The sequence below is a fragment of the Plectrocnemia conspersa genome, unplaced genomic scaffold (assembly GCF_051122295.1).
Source record: "Plectrocnemia conspersa isolate PC_06_02 unplaced genomic scaffold, ASM5112229v1 ptg000012l, whole genome shotgun sequence".
Classification (NCBI taxonomy): Eukaryota; Metazoa; Arthropoda; class Insecta; order Trichoptera; family Polycentropodidae; genus Plectrocnemia; species Plectrocnemia conspersa.
The window spans coordinates 8,009,852-8,028,326 of record NW_028277176.1 but is presented as its reverse complement, the minus strand read 5'-3'; the positions used below and the strand labels follow the sequence as shown (position 1 = coordinate 8,028,326).

The 18,475-nt window shown below is 32.1% G+C and overlaps 2 protein-coding genes across 4 annotated transcripts in view; both read left to right on the top strand.

Moving 5' to 3' along the window:
• Positions 1-18,475, top strand: part of stac (C2 and C2B_Munc13-like domain-containing protein staccato) — a 37,823-nt gene that overhangs the window by 18,303 nt on the left and 1,045 nt on the right. For 2 of the 3 annotated variants that reach the window (XM_088199692.1, XM_088199691.1), the window contains 13 exons: positions 3,644-3,938; positions 14,265-14,656; positions 14,721-14,880; positions 15,250-15,426; positions 15,501-16,129; positions 16,199-16,456; positions 16,520-16,811; positions 16,886-17,118; positions 17,198-17,288; positions 17,407-17,616; positions 17,701-18,007; positions 18,079-18,202; positions 18,274-18,464. In XM_088199692.1, coding sequence (XP_088055818.1) covers positions 3,644-3,938; positions 14,265-14,656; positions 14,721-14,880; positions 15,250-15,426; positions 15,501-16,129; positions 16,199-16,456; positions 16,520-16,811; positions 16,886-17,118; positions 17,198-17,288; positions 17,407-17,616; positions 17,701-18,007; positions 18,079-18,202; positions 18,274-18,464 — 3,359 coding nt within the window. Of the gene's footprint in view, positions 1-3,643; positions 3,939-13,916; positions 14,172-14,264; positions 14,657-14,720; positions 14,881-15,249; positions 15,427-15,500; positions 16,130-16,198; positions 16,457-16,519; positions 16,812-16,885; positions 17,119-17,197; positions 17,289-17,406; positions 17,617-17,700; positions 18,008-18,078; positions 18,203-18,273; positions 18,465-18,475 lie in introns of those variants that run through there. The other variant, XM_088199693.1, reaches the window with a different exon arrangement.
• Positions 1,262-3,475, top strand: Ssadh (succinic semialdehyde dehydrogenase). The gene has a single exon (XM_088199694.1). It carries the CDS (start codon positions 1,431-1,433, stop codon positions 2,943-2,945), a length of 1,515 nt encoding a protein of 504 aa, XP_088055820.1. The 5' UTR covers positions 1,262-1,430; the 3' UTR covers positions 2,946-3,475.

Sequence of the window (18,475 nt, the reverse complement as noted above, 5' to 3'; positions counted from 1 at the left end):
CCTCCACGAGGCAGCCTCAATAAAATTTCTCCCCTGGGCGTCGTCGGATGAACGATGATTTGCCCACCAAAAGTTGGAACGTGGACTTGTCAAAAAAGCACACCTGAAAAAATACCATAATCACAGAATTGGAATTTTTAAAAGCTTAAAAACCACTGAATGATAACCATTTCAATCTTCAATAGTCATGTATTTATGTGCTTTGACTCATTCCAGCCGCTTTTTCCTCATAGCTATTGTGAAGGGAGTTTTTTTCTGGGCGATAATCCATGAGGTTCTCCTCAGCCAATCTACTCTGAACTGTTCTTTTGAAGACTTCGATGCCTTTTTCGTTGTCCATCAAGGTAAGACGGGGCTGCACTCTTTTTGCAAATTTTGAGACAGGCTTTGATTTTGCGGTCAGTACGAGGTGTGGTGATTCGCTTTCTGCTACACTTCACTACGCGATCCACTTCTAAGGGCAGGTTTTGGTAGATTTTTTTCTTAATCATGTTAACCACAGACTTCGAAACGCCTGCGATGGCTGCTATTTTCTTTTGGGAATGCTTAGTATTCAATAATAATGTCTTCACTTGTACACATTTCCTTTGGGACGTATCTAAAGACCTGGACAAACTTGAAAACACAATTTTGGGGTTAAAAGGGCAAAACTATTAATTCAAGTAAGATATGAACTCTAAACTATACAAAATTGATAGATAATTAATAATTACTGACGTTTTGGTATAGCTAAACTGTTAAATATCGTTGAAATAATATTTATACATTTATTAATGAGACTCTCGATCGGGTATTTTCACCAAAATGCTGGCCACGTGTAAATAATTAAATTTTTTTAACAGATTTGACTTTGCTAGCACTGCTACTTCTTAAAAGTGTTAGTGGTGATACCAGCAGCAAAAATAACGAAGAAATTATAGGAAATAGAGGCAATGTAAACGTAAAAATCACAAAATATTGGTACTGTCCCTACTAATTTGGCAACCTACTGTATTTTCAACAAGCATGTTATTTAAATTAAAGATTTTTTCCATTAATTGGTATTTTACTTATGAAACTAACATTCATTCCGAAAAAATACCTAGTAATAAATATTGCTTGAATTTATTTGTTTTGCTATTAAATTTTTAAAATATAAAAAAAAAAATATTTTAACTATGAACAAATTCGTCAAAAACTATTTTTTAATGATAAAATTGAAATAATTATTTTATGTCGAGTCAAATATTCAGTGCTTCTGGCCAAAAATTGCATCATCTCTTTCATAGCGTATAGAAGCAACGTGCGCGAAAGAGACGCACATATTATCCCTACTCGATCTCCGATCTGACGTTTCGTAGCCTTGACAGCTGATCGAATAGTTCATCGTGAGACAATTAATTGAAATCTATTCAAGTTTTTAAGCATTCGTAACGCTTTATGCGATCAAAATGTTGTCGAATTTAACCATATTTCGTTCAATCCCTAAAATTTCACTCATAAATAAACGGAACATGCATCTTCTCAAGCAACATGGTTATGTTAACGGAAATTGGGTGACAGCTTCTACGGGCGCAACTTTTGAGGTTATGAATCCAGCCGAGAACTCAATAGTGGGTAACGTGCCAGATATGGACGTACAAGATACCGAACGGGCTATCAAAGCAGCTTCGGACGCCTTCAAAACATGGCAAGATTATACAGCTAAAGAACGCTCTGCACTACTTAGAAAATGGTACGAACTAATGAGCAAGAACCAATCGGAGATCGCTAAGATCATGACGGCCGAATCTGGCAAACCTTTGAAAGAATCGATCGGAGAAGTGGCTTACGGCAATTCGTTCGTTGAATGGTTTTCGGAAGAGGCGCGCAGAATCAACGGTGAAATCATACCGAGTCCTGCCAATAATAAAAAAATATTCGTCACCCATCAACCTATCGGTCCGGTGGCTTTAATTACGCCTTGGAACTTTCCGCACGCTATGATTGCAAGAAAAGCCGGCGCCGCTTTAGCCGCCGGATGCACGTGCGTGATCAAGCCCGCCGAAGATACGCCTCTGACCGCCTTAGCGATGGCTCATCTATCTCAAGAAGCCGGAATACCCAACGGCGTCATCAACGTCATCACGAGCGGAAGAAAGAATGCACCGGCTATAGGCAAATTGCTATGCCAGAGTCCGTCAATAGCCGGCGTATCTTTCACCGGATCTACTACAGTCGGAAAATTACTCTACGAGCAATGCGCTTTTGGTATTAAACGGATCGGATTGGAGTTGGGAGGTAATGCTCCGTTTATAGTATTCGAGAGCGCCGATCTGAATAAAGCCGTCCAAGGAGCGATGGCTTCTAAGTTTCGCAATTGTGGACAGACCTGCGTATCGGCTAATCGATTCATAATACAAGAGTCTATATTTGACGAATTTGTTAATAAGTTATGCGATACGATCAAAACAACGTTGATTCATGGCAACGGAAAGGATGAAAACGTTAATTTGGGACCTTTGATCAACACTAATCAAATAGGATCTGTCACGAGAAACGTTAAGGATGCCGTCGAAAAGGGAGCGACGGTTATGATTGGCGGAGAAGTTGCCGAAGATTTAGGCGATAAGTTTTATAAACCGACCGTTTTGACCAACATAACCAGCGATATGTCGGTGTATAAGAATGAAATATTCGGACCGGTCGTTGTTTGTATTAAATTTAAAGACGAACAAGAAGCGTTAGACATTGCGAACGGTACCGTGAGCGGTTTAGCTGGTTATTTTTATAGTAACGATATAGCTCAGGTGTTTAGAGTCGCTAAGAAATTAGAGTGCGGAATGGTCGGCGTGAATGAGGGTATAATATCGACTGCTGAAGCACCATTTGGAGGCATAAAGGAGTCTGGAATCGGCCGAGAAGGAGGCTCTCATGGAATTGAAGATTATGTCTATATAAAATATACATGCATTGGAAATTTGTAAAATTTTGTATTGTATTAGATTGATAATGATACATATATACAACCATACAGTCTTCCGTTGTTTAAATTACCTAATGGTAATGGTTTCTCTAGTATGTGAATTGTTATTTATATATTTAGATTGATTTGAGATTATTAGATTATTAAATGTTAAATAGTTTTTAAAGGAATGTAAATAATTATAGAATTAATAGCATTTTAAGATGCACAATAAAAGGGCTTCCAGTTTGATGTACAAGGTATAACTTACAAATATATATATATTGATTTTCAGATGAATCAATACCATATCTTGATCGATATCATAAAATTATGTTTTTATAAATGTTTTAAATATATACCAAAGATTGTATTATATATTAAAGTTATTTCACCATTAAAAATATTCGTTATATAACTAGTTTTTTTTATTTATTTTTAAGTATGTCATTTATTTATTATTATTATATTATATTGCATAACAAGTCATTGTTTAAACTGTTAATTAAATGTTCGTGAATCTCTGTTTAATGTAATAAAAACATAAAAATACATAGCGTTTTTAATCACAATTCACATAGAAACGTAATTATCTGCATTCGCTTAATAATTATGTACAATCTTAAAATTAATTGTAAGTGGTTTTCTTTATTTTTAGTGTTACAGTATGAATTTGTATATATCAAAAAATTAATGCATATTTTATTTTTTAATATACAGAATCCAAGGAATCGACGATGGGTTCTTTGAGAAGTTTGGTTCTATATTGAGGCAACACTCTGTCAAAGCAGCTTTGAAAGAATCGACGCCTTTGGCAGCACTGTTTGATGAACCTCTTCCAGAAACTATCACCGAAGAGTCTGCCAGTCAATTGGATACAGATGCAACTGTTCCAAGAATCGCACCAAGGTTCGGAGAAGCAGACACTCTTGAAAATGACGCCGTTACAGACGTTGATTCAGAGAGCAACGACAGCACCAAGATAGAACTATTTGAAGAAATAGTATCTTTAAATGTGAGTTTAATTTTCTTCCATTCTTACCAAATATCACTAATTTTTAAATTTAAGATAGATGTAGAGATTCTCATCATGTTTTTATTATCAACGTGTAATCAATACAAGAATTGTCAATTTTTTAATGTTCTTGTTCACTGTGATGAATTAATGTAGAGCAAATTAGAAGCCATGAGATTAGGTTTTAACATCATATTTTCTTATCAAAAAATAATGCAAAACAAATTAAATAGTCAAAATTTAAATCAACTTTGGGTCAGAATAAAATTGGAATCTAAGTCAGAATTTTATTAACAGTCAGGTCATAATTACATTATTCAGGGTCAGAATAAATATCAAATGGTTAAAAGAAAAATAGCATATGGTCAAATAAAAATATAGGACGATCATAATTAAAATAATGAAGTCATAATTATATTATTCAGGGTCAGAATAAAATAGCTTATTTATTTATTTATTTATTTTTTATTTTATTAATTTATTTAGCTTAATAGCTAATCTTTACATCTAACAAATTTAGTAAACATATATAAAAATATATAAAAAATACATAACAGAAAGAAAAAATATACAATAATAAAGACTTAATATTATAATATTTTATTTCTATATGTACGAAGGTGTTTTTTTATTCCATTTATAAAACCCGTTATATTTTTGCTGTTTCGGATTTCTCTTGGAAGACTATTATATAAATTAAAACCTCCGTACATAATTCCCCTAGCCGTTATGGTCAGAATAAAAATATAGAACGATCAGAATTAAAATAATGACAGAATAAATGTCAATTGGTTAGAATAAAATTAGAATACGGTCAGATTAAAAATATAGGACGATCAAAATTAAAATATAGGACGATAATGTGAATTAAAAAAAAATTATAACATTTATAAATATAAAGCTCGCACCTAAACTGTTGGACAGGTTAGGTGCGAGCGAGTGTTGGTTAGGACAGTGAACACTCCATAAATAACTCTCAACAAATCTATTTAATTGTACTGAAAAAAATGATTCTAGCCATCTGTCAAAATAATTCTTACCATTTAATATAAAAACTGACCATTTAAATTTAATTTCTAAATATTTAATATACATTCTGAGCATCTAATATTTATTTTGGCCGCTTATATTCTGATCTTTTAATATAAATTCTGACCACATGTGTATTAAAATTCTGACTCGAAAAATACGAGCCAAAAATAATTTTAAAGTTGTTCATTACATAAGAAGTAGAAGTATCAAACTCGAACTAATATAAACAACCAGAATGTATTTTTTAGGAAGATTGCTTGTTTCCATAACACCATTGGTTTATAGGTTGAATAGATTGTTTTTATTTTTGTTTTATACTGAAAACTAAAACATGTAATATCTATCACGTAGTTTCGAAGTCGTATCAAAGATCAAGTTGAACGCTTGGGATTAAGGTGAATACTTTAGCTGGACCAGCTCCAATGGTCATAGTAGAAAACATATTTTTTTCGGTCAGTCTATTCTGCGTAGGTGTTTATTCCAAGTTGGAAGCGAATTGGTAGTTCTGGATGAAGTCTCTTACTAAAATGTCTGAATAAAGTGATTCACTAAAGCAGTGTTTTGGCTTATACATTCTTAAGAATTAGGGGAAGTCCAATGTACCTTTTAGTGTCCTCATTCCTCAATCAACCAATGACTCTTTGTAATTGTCTAAATAAAATCATATTACACTGTATATCGGTAATATTGGCAATGCCGTCATTTTATGGAATTCGTTATCCTGGGTTTCAGTATTTATTTTAGTGTACTTGCTCAGCGAAGATATTTGAATATCGAAATATGCCTTCGTTAAAGAGAAGTCTTTAACTGTTAATGGGTATCGTTCAATAGATGTTTGCTCGGATACGCAATATCGTTTGTTTACATCGATGAGAAAAGCTTCTTTCCTCAAAAAATTCCAAGAACACAAATAAAAAAATTTTATGAGACCCTTTTAGCGATACTCTCACAATGATTATGGGTGTTTCTTTTATCACTTTACTTAAAAAAAATTCTACTTTCGCTTCGTGTCTTCCTGTGTATTCATAATCTCAAATGTATGCCAACCAATTTCTGTTAATAATTTAATTATTCACAGTTTTTCGAAATATATGGTATTCATTATTTTGTCATGTAAATAATATTTAATGTATATAAAAGCCTAGACTGTTATGTACATATATTATATAGGTTATATAGCTCGGGCATGCATTGTAAATTATCACGGTTTTTTAAATAAAATCTTAATATATTTAATACTTAAACGCCATCGCGTTTGCCAGTTTTTACCAAACTATTATATATGCAAATTATTATTAAAATAACTAAATATATAGTAGTATTATTTTTACCTAGATTATGTTAGTTTTTCTTGATTTTGCAAATTGTATCAAATTGTGGGTTCGATTTCAATATGAACCCACTACATTTGTCAATTTCTATCATGTCTGAAAGAGCAAAATTATTATAATTACAATTCTGATTAGGTTTTCCAAGCTTTTTTCACTGATCAAAGTGATTAATTTTCGCTAAGCTAAGTTTTTATCTTATTAAGTGCGATGCAACATTTATCGCATATAAGATAACTATAATTAATGTGTTCCAAAAAAAAAAGACCAACCTACTATAATCATACAATATGCAATTCAGAAAAAGGTTACAATTATTGTTAAACATATTTTTATCTTATTAAGTGCGATGCAACATTTATCGCATATAAGATAACTATAATTAATGTGTTCCAAAAAAAAAGACCAACCTACTATAATCATACAATATGCAATTCAGAAAAAGGTTACAATTATTGTTAAACATATGTTTATAATATTAGGGTTGTATAAGTTTAAGGAGGTAGCGTTATATTTGCGTGGTGGTAGAGACTCTCTAGTCTGTTTTCTTTTTAAGTAACATTAGCGATCAATAAACGTTTGTAAGAGCCACGTCACGTCGTCTGGGAATATTATATTTACAATTGTCTCAATTACACAGTATTCTATTTTCATCGTTTTTAAATATGTATTATAACTTATATTACGGATACAGGATCATCAAAATTCGTACAACCGATGTCGAGTTTTAAGGTAAAATATACCTTTTTATAAATATAAGAATTGTACTGTAGCTGGGTAGCTTTGCTCAGAATTTGGACACTATTTGATTCACTTTTTACTATATGTTACGCAATATGGTGCTTGTTTTTGCCAGTTTAATAAATATGTTATAGTTCCATAGCTCAATATGAAAATACATTGTGAATTTCATGACGCCAGAGCTCACCGCACGATAGTTTTTATTGTTTCAGAAAAAAAGATTTTCTGTTTTATATGTAATGATTTTATAGAGAAAAGATACACGTATGTTGCTTAAAAAAATATGACCCATATATCCACACAAGCCACCACGCCCAGGAAGCTCGCTAAAACATAAAAAAATATAGTAATTGGATCGAGGGGAACTATGACGCGCCTGGTCACCGGATTATTGACTCAACACAGTCAGGGGTTGAAATCGATTGGTTTTACAGCAAACGATGGCTCAGTTCTGCTAGTCATGGCTAGGAAGCGGTCTTGTTTTGGCGTGTTTTACCACGAGGATTTAGTCATCTGACATGTGCGTGAGTTTTGCACATTGCAACCACGCAATTTCAGCAACTGTGCAAAAAATACATTACGTACCTACCCACTACTTCGCATTGTCGGTTCTCTAAAAGCATTTTGGCACAGCATTATACCTCAAGGCGCTCAATAAAGAAGAATTTGCGTCATTACAGCATTATCTATTTTTTTTTTATTAATTTTTATTTTACGATTATGTATCCAAGTGAAGGTATTAGTTTTATTGCAATATTTTTTATGTTGAATTAAATAGTTGCTGACTCTCTCAGCCTCTTAAGATTTTTATATTCGGATGGTTATTTTAAAATGTCCGTGGTCCATGACACAAAAATATTTTTATCTCAGCAGTAGTCGATTCGTGTGGATTAAGCTGTTTTTGAATCAATGATAATTGACAGATGGCAATATGTTTTTTAATGCGATGATTTAATCTAATATGACAGTGAAAGTATCGAATTCCTTAAAAAAAATAAACGAAGAGTTCATACACGTTGTATAAATTAACATAAGTCTTCTATTGTACATTTAATATTGATCCTAAATATTGTTGTGCCAGATGTTTATGTTATGTACATACATATATGTAGATTTACTTTTAGTATACCACAGTAGATCTAAACTGTAAATAAAAAATATTAAAATTAATTTAACCAACATTAACATATTGATTATTTTAAGTGATAGTTGAGCGGTGCCCGCGCTTATTTTTAAATCACAATAATTATATATCACGTGTTATTATTATGTATTGTATTGTCGTCGGCGTAATCTTTAAGTCGTACCGAAGATCGAGTTGAACTCGAGAGATTCGGGGTAACTTATTGTCTGGACTTGATTGTAGTTACAAAGTCGTCTCGGTCGATTCAGCGTAGCTCCGTTTGGTGCAAGTTGGGCTTTACTCTAGTTTATATCGAATACGAAATTGTTCTGGGTGAAGTTCTTGATACAAGTATACTTCTGATGGAAGTAATTCAGTACGGCTGTGTTCAGGCTTATATACTCATGAGAAATGTGGGAAGTTTAACGACCCATCCAGTTCTCAACTCTCTGACTAATGCGATGATTCGGGGCGGAAACAGTATATTTGATATTGTCTAATAAATATATTATTTAACTGTGTATGTATAACGGTTTTTCTAAAATCGATTAAATCAGCCACGTTTTCATTCTGTAGAATCTGAAATCCTGGGTTCGGTACCTGTTCGGCGAAAGTCGGAAGCGAAGTTTTAGTTCTTGTGAAAGTAATTAAGTAAATCCTTGATCCATTGCCCAATGCCGATGCTTCGTTTTTGAGTAATACAGATCTTATCATTCGACTCTAGCGTGAATAATAGATATAAATTCGACACATTTGGCAACGTCTTCACTCTCTGATATGTGTAATTTGGGGATGCCATACCTGCTGAGTAAAGATATTCGGCACCAACCCTTTTTTATGTTAAAGTCAAGTCCAACGGCTTTAATTTATTTGTTTGGAAAATTTGATAATATACGCATTACATCTCTTTGTTTCTCATAATAAATTCGATGGATTTACATAAATTATTTTATGACAGTTTTAATAAGTCTTAAAAATTTATGGATGGTTCCGAAAATTTTACTTACCAATAATTTTACGTAGATATATGTGTTAATTATATTAACAAACGTAGATCCTATGCCATTTTTTTGTTGAATTATTAAATCCACTAGACACTAGTTTTGACTACTCTTTCAAATTAATTGATTAGTAAAAAAAATGGCTAAAAAGTGTATAACCTCAAATATAAAACATGATTTTTGCATATTCTGTGGAAGCCAAGTATGTGTTAAAATACATTGTTAATATAGTTTGTTAGTAATAAGAATATTTGAGGTTAGGTTATGCATGCGCTTTATAAAAATATCGTTGGCTATTTATAATGAAATATGTATGTTTTAAATCAAATCTATTACCATTAAACATCAATACTTTTGGAATATTTTATTGCTAGATAATAAAAATATAGATATTAAAGATAAAAATATTATATCTTTTTGCCTTTTTACAATTTCAACCAACAACTTCACAATGTATTTTCTTATTTTTGTTACACATTATAAAAATACAGGTCAATTTAAAAATATCTAAATATTTTGAAACAAAATTAATGTCAGTTAACATATTATTGTCCTAACACTTAAAATGGGAAAACTAGTGGGCCACTAATTAAAACATATATTGAATATAAATTAGTGTAAATTTATTTATATATTGTAAATTTTCCGTTGCATCATGACAGGCGTTAGCCCAATGCGTTACAATGGGGTAAACTGCTTAGTAAACTGTGACATATATTTTATGAATTCTACACTATTTTAAAAAATTGAAAAAAAAAGCACTACAGTTTATTTAATATTCGAACCTGAGTCTTTTAGGTATTAGTCACTGACATCATATCACTGGTATAACATGCTAGTGAACGATGGAGTCCCAATATTGCAGTACAAAAACAGTTTTGTTCCCCTCTCCCGTTTTTAACTGATAACAGTTACGAAACGAAGATTCTCGTCTCCCGCATACAAAGTCTAAAAAACTTTATTCACGTGGGTGTTAACTGAAATCATAGTATATTAAAAGATAAAACTATTTTTATCGCTAGTTCCAAAGTAGAATAACTATCGAGCATTATTTAATGAATATTATTATACGCTTAAACAGTTATATCTCATTTTTAGACACCATTGATCTAATCATGATTGATTTCTGAACTATTCGCTACTGTCGTGAACTATTTTGCACATTATAGCATTATTATAACAATATAAAAATAATTCGGCTTTATGATAACGTTTAAAATTTTTTTTTTTTTTTTAGATATAATCAATTAGTTAGAATATCTGGGTTTATTTTTATTGTACTTTAATACAACTTAATATAATTCCTTTATCTGTGCATTTCTATGTTCTTTGTTTACCATTAAGCACATTTCATATTACTCGTTATATCTAATCTTGGTTAATTATTATAAAAGCATCTTTGATATTTTGCTTCTTTAAATTTAATACGTTTTCTCACTAGTAAACATTTTGATTACAACTATAAACTTTCGATTGCATCAATATGGGTAATTCGAATGCCATAAAATTGGCTTATGCTTCCACCATATTATCATTACTTTCAGATTAGTCTATAAAACATACATCTTCCATTTGTACTACATGCGTATTGATCAATTGACCGTAATGGATCGTTTATAGTACCTAGTTTAAGACTTACGTCATTGGCGTATTCTACTCATATCAATTATCTGTTCCTCATCTTTGGAATGTTAAAACGAGCTCTGCAAAACGGCATCTCATCCAGAAGCCTCGTATCTCAAATAAATGGGAAATTTTAGTAGCTAATTATATACTTAGCATTCTTTTAAGGTGAAAGATTGCAGATCATCGGTCAGGAATGTCTGGATATGTGGATATTTTTAAATGTCTCGTACTTGATCGGGCATTCTCTTCGCACATGTCTGCTGGAACAGGACTTCATCGCTCGTTCGATGAATGAAATACTACTCCTACTAATACGTTTTAGAATAGATTTTTATGAACATACTTAAGAAAACCGCAACTAACCCATTGTATAAATGATGTTGCAATCGAATTGTTTCGAAAGTGGATTTCTAGGGCGAAGTTTAGAAGCAGTGGTTGTGCTAAAAACTTGAATGGATTTTCTTATGATGAATGAAATTGATCGGCGTTCTTAAGGACGCTATATACGATACGATTTCAAGTACCATATCGCACACATTAAAACATCTAAGGGGAACGTAAATATATACTACATAAAATAAATCTATATCATCAATAAAATATTGTTATACTTAATAAAAACATTAATAAATAGTTTTGGATGCGTAGGAATAATTATTTATGCATATAATCTATTTTTATTTTCAAAAATAGTAGATGATGACAAATCAACTTTCCATATTTATAGAAATATTAAAGATTATATCAGGATGTCCCATTAGTCTTCGCAGTTTTTTTCTTACATTTGCAAAAATGTATATTCTTTTGTAAATTAACGGTAATTTCACTATTCTTTCGGTATTTCTTAACAGTAGTCGTATTAATGGTGCTATTTTGCAACGGGATATTTTTTGTTTCGATATTTTCAACCATAAATCAATAATGGCAGGGGAGATAAAATAATCTCAGTTAAGCTTTGAGTTTCAACTCGGTCATAATGCGACAAGAGTAATTAAAAACATCTGTAATGCAATGGGCAGTAATGCCATTCAATTTATAAAGTGGCAAATGTGGTTCTAAAAATGTTGTTCTGGGAATTTTTACATTGAATATCTTAGGGGTTGTTAGTGAGGATGTTAGGGCTGTCGTCAGAGCAGGTTCGAGGTTACCGATACAGAAGCTAGCACAAAGACTCAACGTGCGAAATTGAGTTGAATTGTTACTGAATATTGTGGATTCTTTACTTTAAGTTGATTCTTTACTTTGAGTTGAATTGTTACTGAAGTGGATTCTTTACTTTAATACATGACATAAAAAGCAGTAGGGCACAGAGCCTATTCATTGTCGACGATTTTTTTTAGGGACATCATTTCAGATTTTTCCGGGGAGGGGAGGGGGGGCAAAAGTTGGCAAATCAGTGGTCGTTTTTTTAATATTTTCATTTTATTAAGATTCATAGTATTTCATTAAATGACATGCATTTTATTAGCTAAATTTAGAATCCACGTCAAAAGCAATAAAATCGTGCCGTCGCTGTCGCAGTGGAAACGCTCGATTATCTTACGTTTTAAGAGTTTTTTTAAAATATTATTACGTATTATTATTATACATATCTAAACCGAATTTTGCTGTCGTATTTTCAAAACATAGTGTAATATCCATGTGCAGACAAACCATAGAGCAATATTCAAGACGCAAGAATTCTTCCTTTCTTGTTTTGCCCAAGAGATAATTTGGCTTAGTTTGTATTTTGGATTTGGCCTAATACATATTCTAAAACTATAATTAGCTTTAGAACTTTCGTTAGGTTAGGTTTGAGTTAGCCAATAGACGTTTCGCAACTGTTAAATTGAGTTCCACAGACATTTTAATGGAGCATAAAATTTTACTAGCGCCTATTAGTTAAATTATATTTACACTGATAAAAATATGTATTTACCGGTGAAAATGTATTTCAATATGATTTTACTAAAATGATATATTTAAAAAAAAAAATTTTGGATAGATTCGAGACTTTTTTTTTTAGATTTTCTTAAAGGGATAACCCGAGAACTTCTGGTTTAGGAATAGAGAGTTCACTTAAGATTTTTTAATATTTCATCGTATTTATGCATTACACTTTTCTAGCCAAATTCAAGGAGGGGGGGGGGAACTACCACCTGCCCCCCCCCCCCCAATGTCGTCCCTGGTTTTTATGAAAGTATTTTTAAAACTATTAATAGATGTCCGCTCAGAAGAAAAAGGTACAAGAAATAGTTTTATGAGACTCTTTTAGCAAGTTTTTCACGACTTAACTTTGTAGTAAAAAATGAAGCAGTTATTTTAAAAATTTTTATTACGAACTTTTATTAGATGCGTCAAAATATTTTTTTCTATAAAACGAATTGTTTGTGCATTACTGTCGGACAGATTAGCTGTGAACGAGCATTTGTCAAAACAATGAACACCCCATGAATAATTATCTGTAACGAATCCTTTTCCGAATAAAAAAATCAGAAGATTTACCTTACATAAATGCACAAAAAATTCGTTTTGTGGAACAAAGTATTTATTTAAATGCACATAGAACGGTGAACACCACATGAATAACTAATAACTTTTCCGAATAAAAAATCCGAAAATTTACCTAAAAATGAATGCACAAACAATTCGTTTTATGGAACAAAGCAATTATTTAAGTAAGTGCATTATTTTTGTTGTTTTATTAAAAAATAATATGGAATCGATTATTATTTTTAGACTACAACCCTGATATTAGTTGAAATCTATCGTTGACATTGACGAGTTTATATAGTTTGATAGAAAACGTTCGCGATAGATATATTTTTTAATAATATTTTACGTCTAGATAAAAATTTAAAGAATCAGGGATTATGTTAGAATTTTTTTAAAAGATTAGATATAATTGTCAACGAATATTTTTGATGCATTCAATGGTTAGACATGGAGCTGAAAAGATCAATGTTATTGAATCGTTAAAATGAGTCAAGAAACTGAAGAAGGATATAAAGTTTCGACTCAGGTTAGTCCATCTTCCCCTTTTATTTTAATGAATAATTTTTTTGATATGCAACACCCCTGAGTTAAGCTAAAATAGATTTTGGCAACTGTTGCGAGTAAATCTTACGTACTCTGGTCCTAGACCGTTATAGTTATGCAGCGGTCTTCTAATTGAGTACACCTTCTCCCGGCCATTCGATTAAAGCTGAAAAATGACTTGATCTCATGTGCTTCCATTAAAAGAAACGCGTTCAAGTGCATCTTATCACGCGAAAACTTTCAGTGTTTTTTTTTAAATATATATTAATAAGCTATGAACGGAACGATCAAGAGGAATAATTTTAGGGGTATTAGAAAAGATGACCTCGACAATCATAATAAACTCATTATCCAGCACATGACCGTGAGTTATGTAGTCTGTGCAAAAAAATCAAACGTTCAATTAGTGCGATTTGTTATGACAGTAATCTAATTGTATGCATTATTATTTTTATAGATCGATGAATTGTACAAAGAAATTTTGTATGAAATACTCCACAATGTCGGGTGTGACGTGAGCGTCGAAATTGGACAATTGTCTCTGCTGAGCTATATTCAAGATGCGTTCAAGATTGCGAGTGACAAGCATCAGGAGCTGCTCGCTGATGCTGAAGCTAAAGAGCCTCCTGAGATACTGCTAAACGTGGAAATAATAGAAGCTAAAGATTTGCTACCTAAAGATCCGAACGGCTTGAGCGATCCGTTCGTCACCATGTATCTCATGTCAAATAAAACTCAACGTTATAACACATCAGTGAAACTGAAGAATTTGAATCCGGTATGGGAGGAACATTTTTCATTGCCAATAGCAAAGGATCCTAATGAAGATACCCTATGTTTGGAAATATGGTGAGTTTTACATTTTCAGTGTATTTATAAAGAAGCATGTTTATTATAAATATGATTATTATAGGGACTTGGATCCTGCGGAATCAATGAAGGAGAAAATGGGTAAAATATTCGAAGTCAAAGGAGTAAGAGGTTTGCGTAAATTAATGAAAGAGATTGCTGTAACAGCTTCAACTGGAAAGCATGATAATGAATTAATCGGAAAGGCTCATATACCATTGAAGGTTAGTAATAGTGTAACTTTAATATTCTTTTGACAGTCGTGCATTCTTTTTCTCTTTCTCTTTTTAAAAGTTCAATAATAACAAAATTAAAGCTATACGAATCTTCGTTGTTGTGGTGATACTATATATCCTTAATAGTTCATATACATATCTACAACATTGTATTATACTTTCAGATACACAAATTTGTATTTTTATTCACATCAAACATTATCGCAAATATTTGCTCGAAGATGGACATGTTTTTTTTTCTGATGTGTTTAACTTTAATTATTTTTTCTTTGGTTTTTATTGTTAATATTGTATCATGTCTCTAAATTTCGAGATTATAAAATTATTAACCTATTACATGATTTATTAACTCAACAGACGATTCCTGCATCTGGCATGGTGATGTGGTACAGCTTAGATAAAAAGACAAAGACTAAAAGAGGTGTTGTAAAAGTTCATCTGAAGTTTTCATCTGAAAAAAATGTACAAGTAGCAACACAGGAGCATCGACATCTACTGAGAATTTTATTGATGCATGAATTAGAAAATTCAAAGGTTTGATTTATATGTCTATAAATATAAATACTCACTTGAAACACAATAACTATTAAAGTGATTGTTTGATGCAGGTTGCTCCGTATTGGTGGGCTGGAAACTTTGGAGCTCAAGCTGAAGCCATCATTACTCAGCACGGAGCTCAAAGCGGACTCAATCAAAACAGCTTGAATCTAATACAGTGGACAGTGTTTTGTACCGTTCATACCGAACACGGATTGAGTTTCTCACTGTTTGCTAACATATTGAACAAGTTGACTAAGCCGTTACAGTCTAATTTATTCTCAGAAGATGATAACAAACTGTTTTGGGACGGAGTGCGGAAATTATTGCCTTCGTGTTACAGTACAGTGAGAAAGATTAGGAAGAAGAACTCTGGAGACAAACATGTGTTGAAATTGATCAAAGAAATTTTAACTCTCTTGTGCAATTTGAACGAAATGAAAGTGGCAGAAGAAGTGAATCTGTTTCCTGATAATCATTACGGATGGTTACCAGCTGATAGATCTAATTATTGCATAAAAGATGTCCTTGATTTAGCAATCAATCAAGGAGCAAGCGAATGGTTTGATGATATAGTGGAGAACAACGATTCAAACGATAAATCTGAAGAAGGAAAGCTGCAGTTCCTCATAAGGATTATACAATTATTAAGATCGGATCTACAACGTGCTATTGAATATTATGACAAATGTTTTGCAGAGTGAGTTTAATTCTTTTAAACAATGATATATTATAGTGTTAATGTATTGACGATCTATATATTTTTAAGGACAATCGGTGTTTCATATTCTCAAACTTTATACATGCTATATGAGAAGAAGTTATCAGAATTGGCAGAACCGATCGTTTTAGATGTTTGCAAATGCCTTAAACGACTGCGATATAGTTCAGATAATTCTGCACATATTACATTAGCTAGTGAGCTAGGCCAAGGAATTGAATTAGGTGGACCCGTAATCAAAAACGAACCGTTAGCAATGGGAACTACACTATTTGAGCTATATTTGATCTTACAAAGACTGTTGAAGTATGTATCCAATTGGCTTATAATATATTGATTATATGTGTTATTAAAAATATAATATTACAGATTAGGTCAAGGATTGTGTCCAGTCGATTGGTCAAATTTGAGCATCGCAAAATTCCACACGTGGTTCTTTGGCGGAGTGGCTCAATGGTTGGACATTGCAGTGTTCAAAGCTCTAACGAGGATTGAAAAAGCTGTAGAGCTAGATAAACTTGTGGAAGAGAACAGCACTGAAAAGTACAGCAGTTCTGCGGTCGATACTTTACAAATCTTTTATCAAATCAAAGTTTTCTGGGAGCAGTTGGACTGGCCGGACGCTGAAGGGTCTTATACGTTCGTTGCTAAAATCGTTGATGTAAGCAGAAATCAATTTTTGTTAGTATGTAATAACGTGGATGATAATCCTAATGTGTATTTATTAAAACATAGGATATTTGTCGGTGTTGTGTTTTTTACGCTGATAAAATGGCTGCTAGAGTAGATGGCATGGGAGAAGTTACGACCGTGTACGAAAACAAATTCCACGTGACCACCGAATGGTGCTTAGCTGTTAACAATATAGACTACGTTAGTCGTAACTTGAAATCTTTTGCAATTGAGCTCGGAATGAAGAAGATAATCGATGAATTGAGTGAATTAAGAAGTCCAGTGGAAGCAGAACGGTATTACATATTTATTTTTAGATTTTTAAATTTATATATATGTATGTATGTTTTAAGATTGATTTTTAACATTTTATAGATGCAAAGATACACTGGACAATGTAGTGGAAAACTCAATAGATACAATTCGAAACAAGATCATCGAATTATTAGAAATTGTGGTGAAAAAGGTGAGTCTTTCATTATTTTCTTGTGTGTATTTACTTAATCACATAATAAAGCTTTCGCTATCATTTATAGTTTGTAATTTTCTATTTTTTTACTATGTTTTTTACTTTTGTATTACAGATGATGCCTTCTATTTCGCGATTCTTACTAGAAGGTGCCGAACTCTTACATCAAGATTGCTCTAGCATGGAACGCGTTATGATGTATTTGGATGAAAACCTCTCAACTCTTCATAGCAATTTCAGTGCTGATAATTTCACTAGAACTTTAGACGTTGTTTGGTATCAATTGAGTGATTTACTTTTGAACTTGGTGCAAACAAACTTAGAAGTTAGTATTAAAATACATAATTGTATATGTATTCTTTATTAAATACTAATAATATATTAACACATTTTTAATGTATGTTTACAGAAAAGAAGACCACCATCTTTCTTCTCAAATCTTAACGAATGTTTGAATATCATGGTGAAGTCATTCAAACAAGACAACACTGATTCTCAATGCAGCGAGACTCTCAAGAAAGTGGAGTATCTTCTGAAACTGCATGGATTTGAAACGGCCGATTTGATCCATCAGTTTTTCATCGAACGATGGCAAGAGCAGCAGACTTTGAACGAATCATCGTTTGGCGTATTGGCAGTGCGAGCCGCCTTTTGTGATTCTGCCATTAAGATCGAACTCATTAATGCTAGAAACTTACTTCCTATGGATTCTAATGGTTTGTTTTAATTTATACTTATTATTAATCACAAGTTGTTATTATATGAGCTAATTGTTGATTCTTTATAGGTAGTGTGGATTCATTTGTAAGAATCAATATATTGCCTGAGAATATATTCGCTGGGACTGTCAGGCCGAAAACTCAAACGCACAACAAAACCCTCTTTCCATTATATGATGAGACTTTTACAATGTAATATTTTTATTGGTTAATGTTTAATGTATTTTATAATCTCATAAATTAATTTACTGAAAATATTTCAGAATTTTGACTCCGGAACAGCGCAATTATACTAATGGAATGATAATGTTTAATATAAAAGATTACGACATGTTTTCTTTGTCAAATCAATATTTGGCAGAAGCTTTCCTGCATTTTAAAGATATTCCAGAAACTGACGACATCAGAACTTTACCACAAGTTCATCTGATGTTATCGAGACCGACGAAACTTGGTTAGTTTTTA

What these genes read in the sequence shown, in the direction of transcription:
- Ssadh (XM_088199694.1), top strand. Translation starts at nt 1,431, where the DNA reads ATGTTGTCGAATTTAACCATATTTCGTTCAATCCCTAAAATTTCACTC.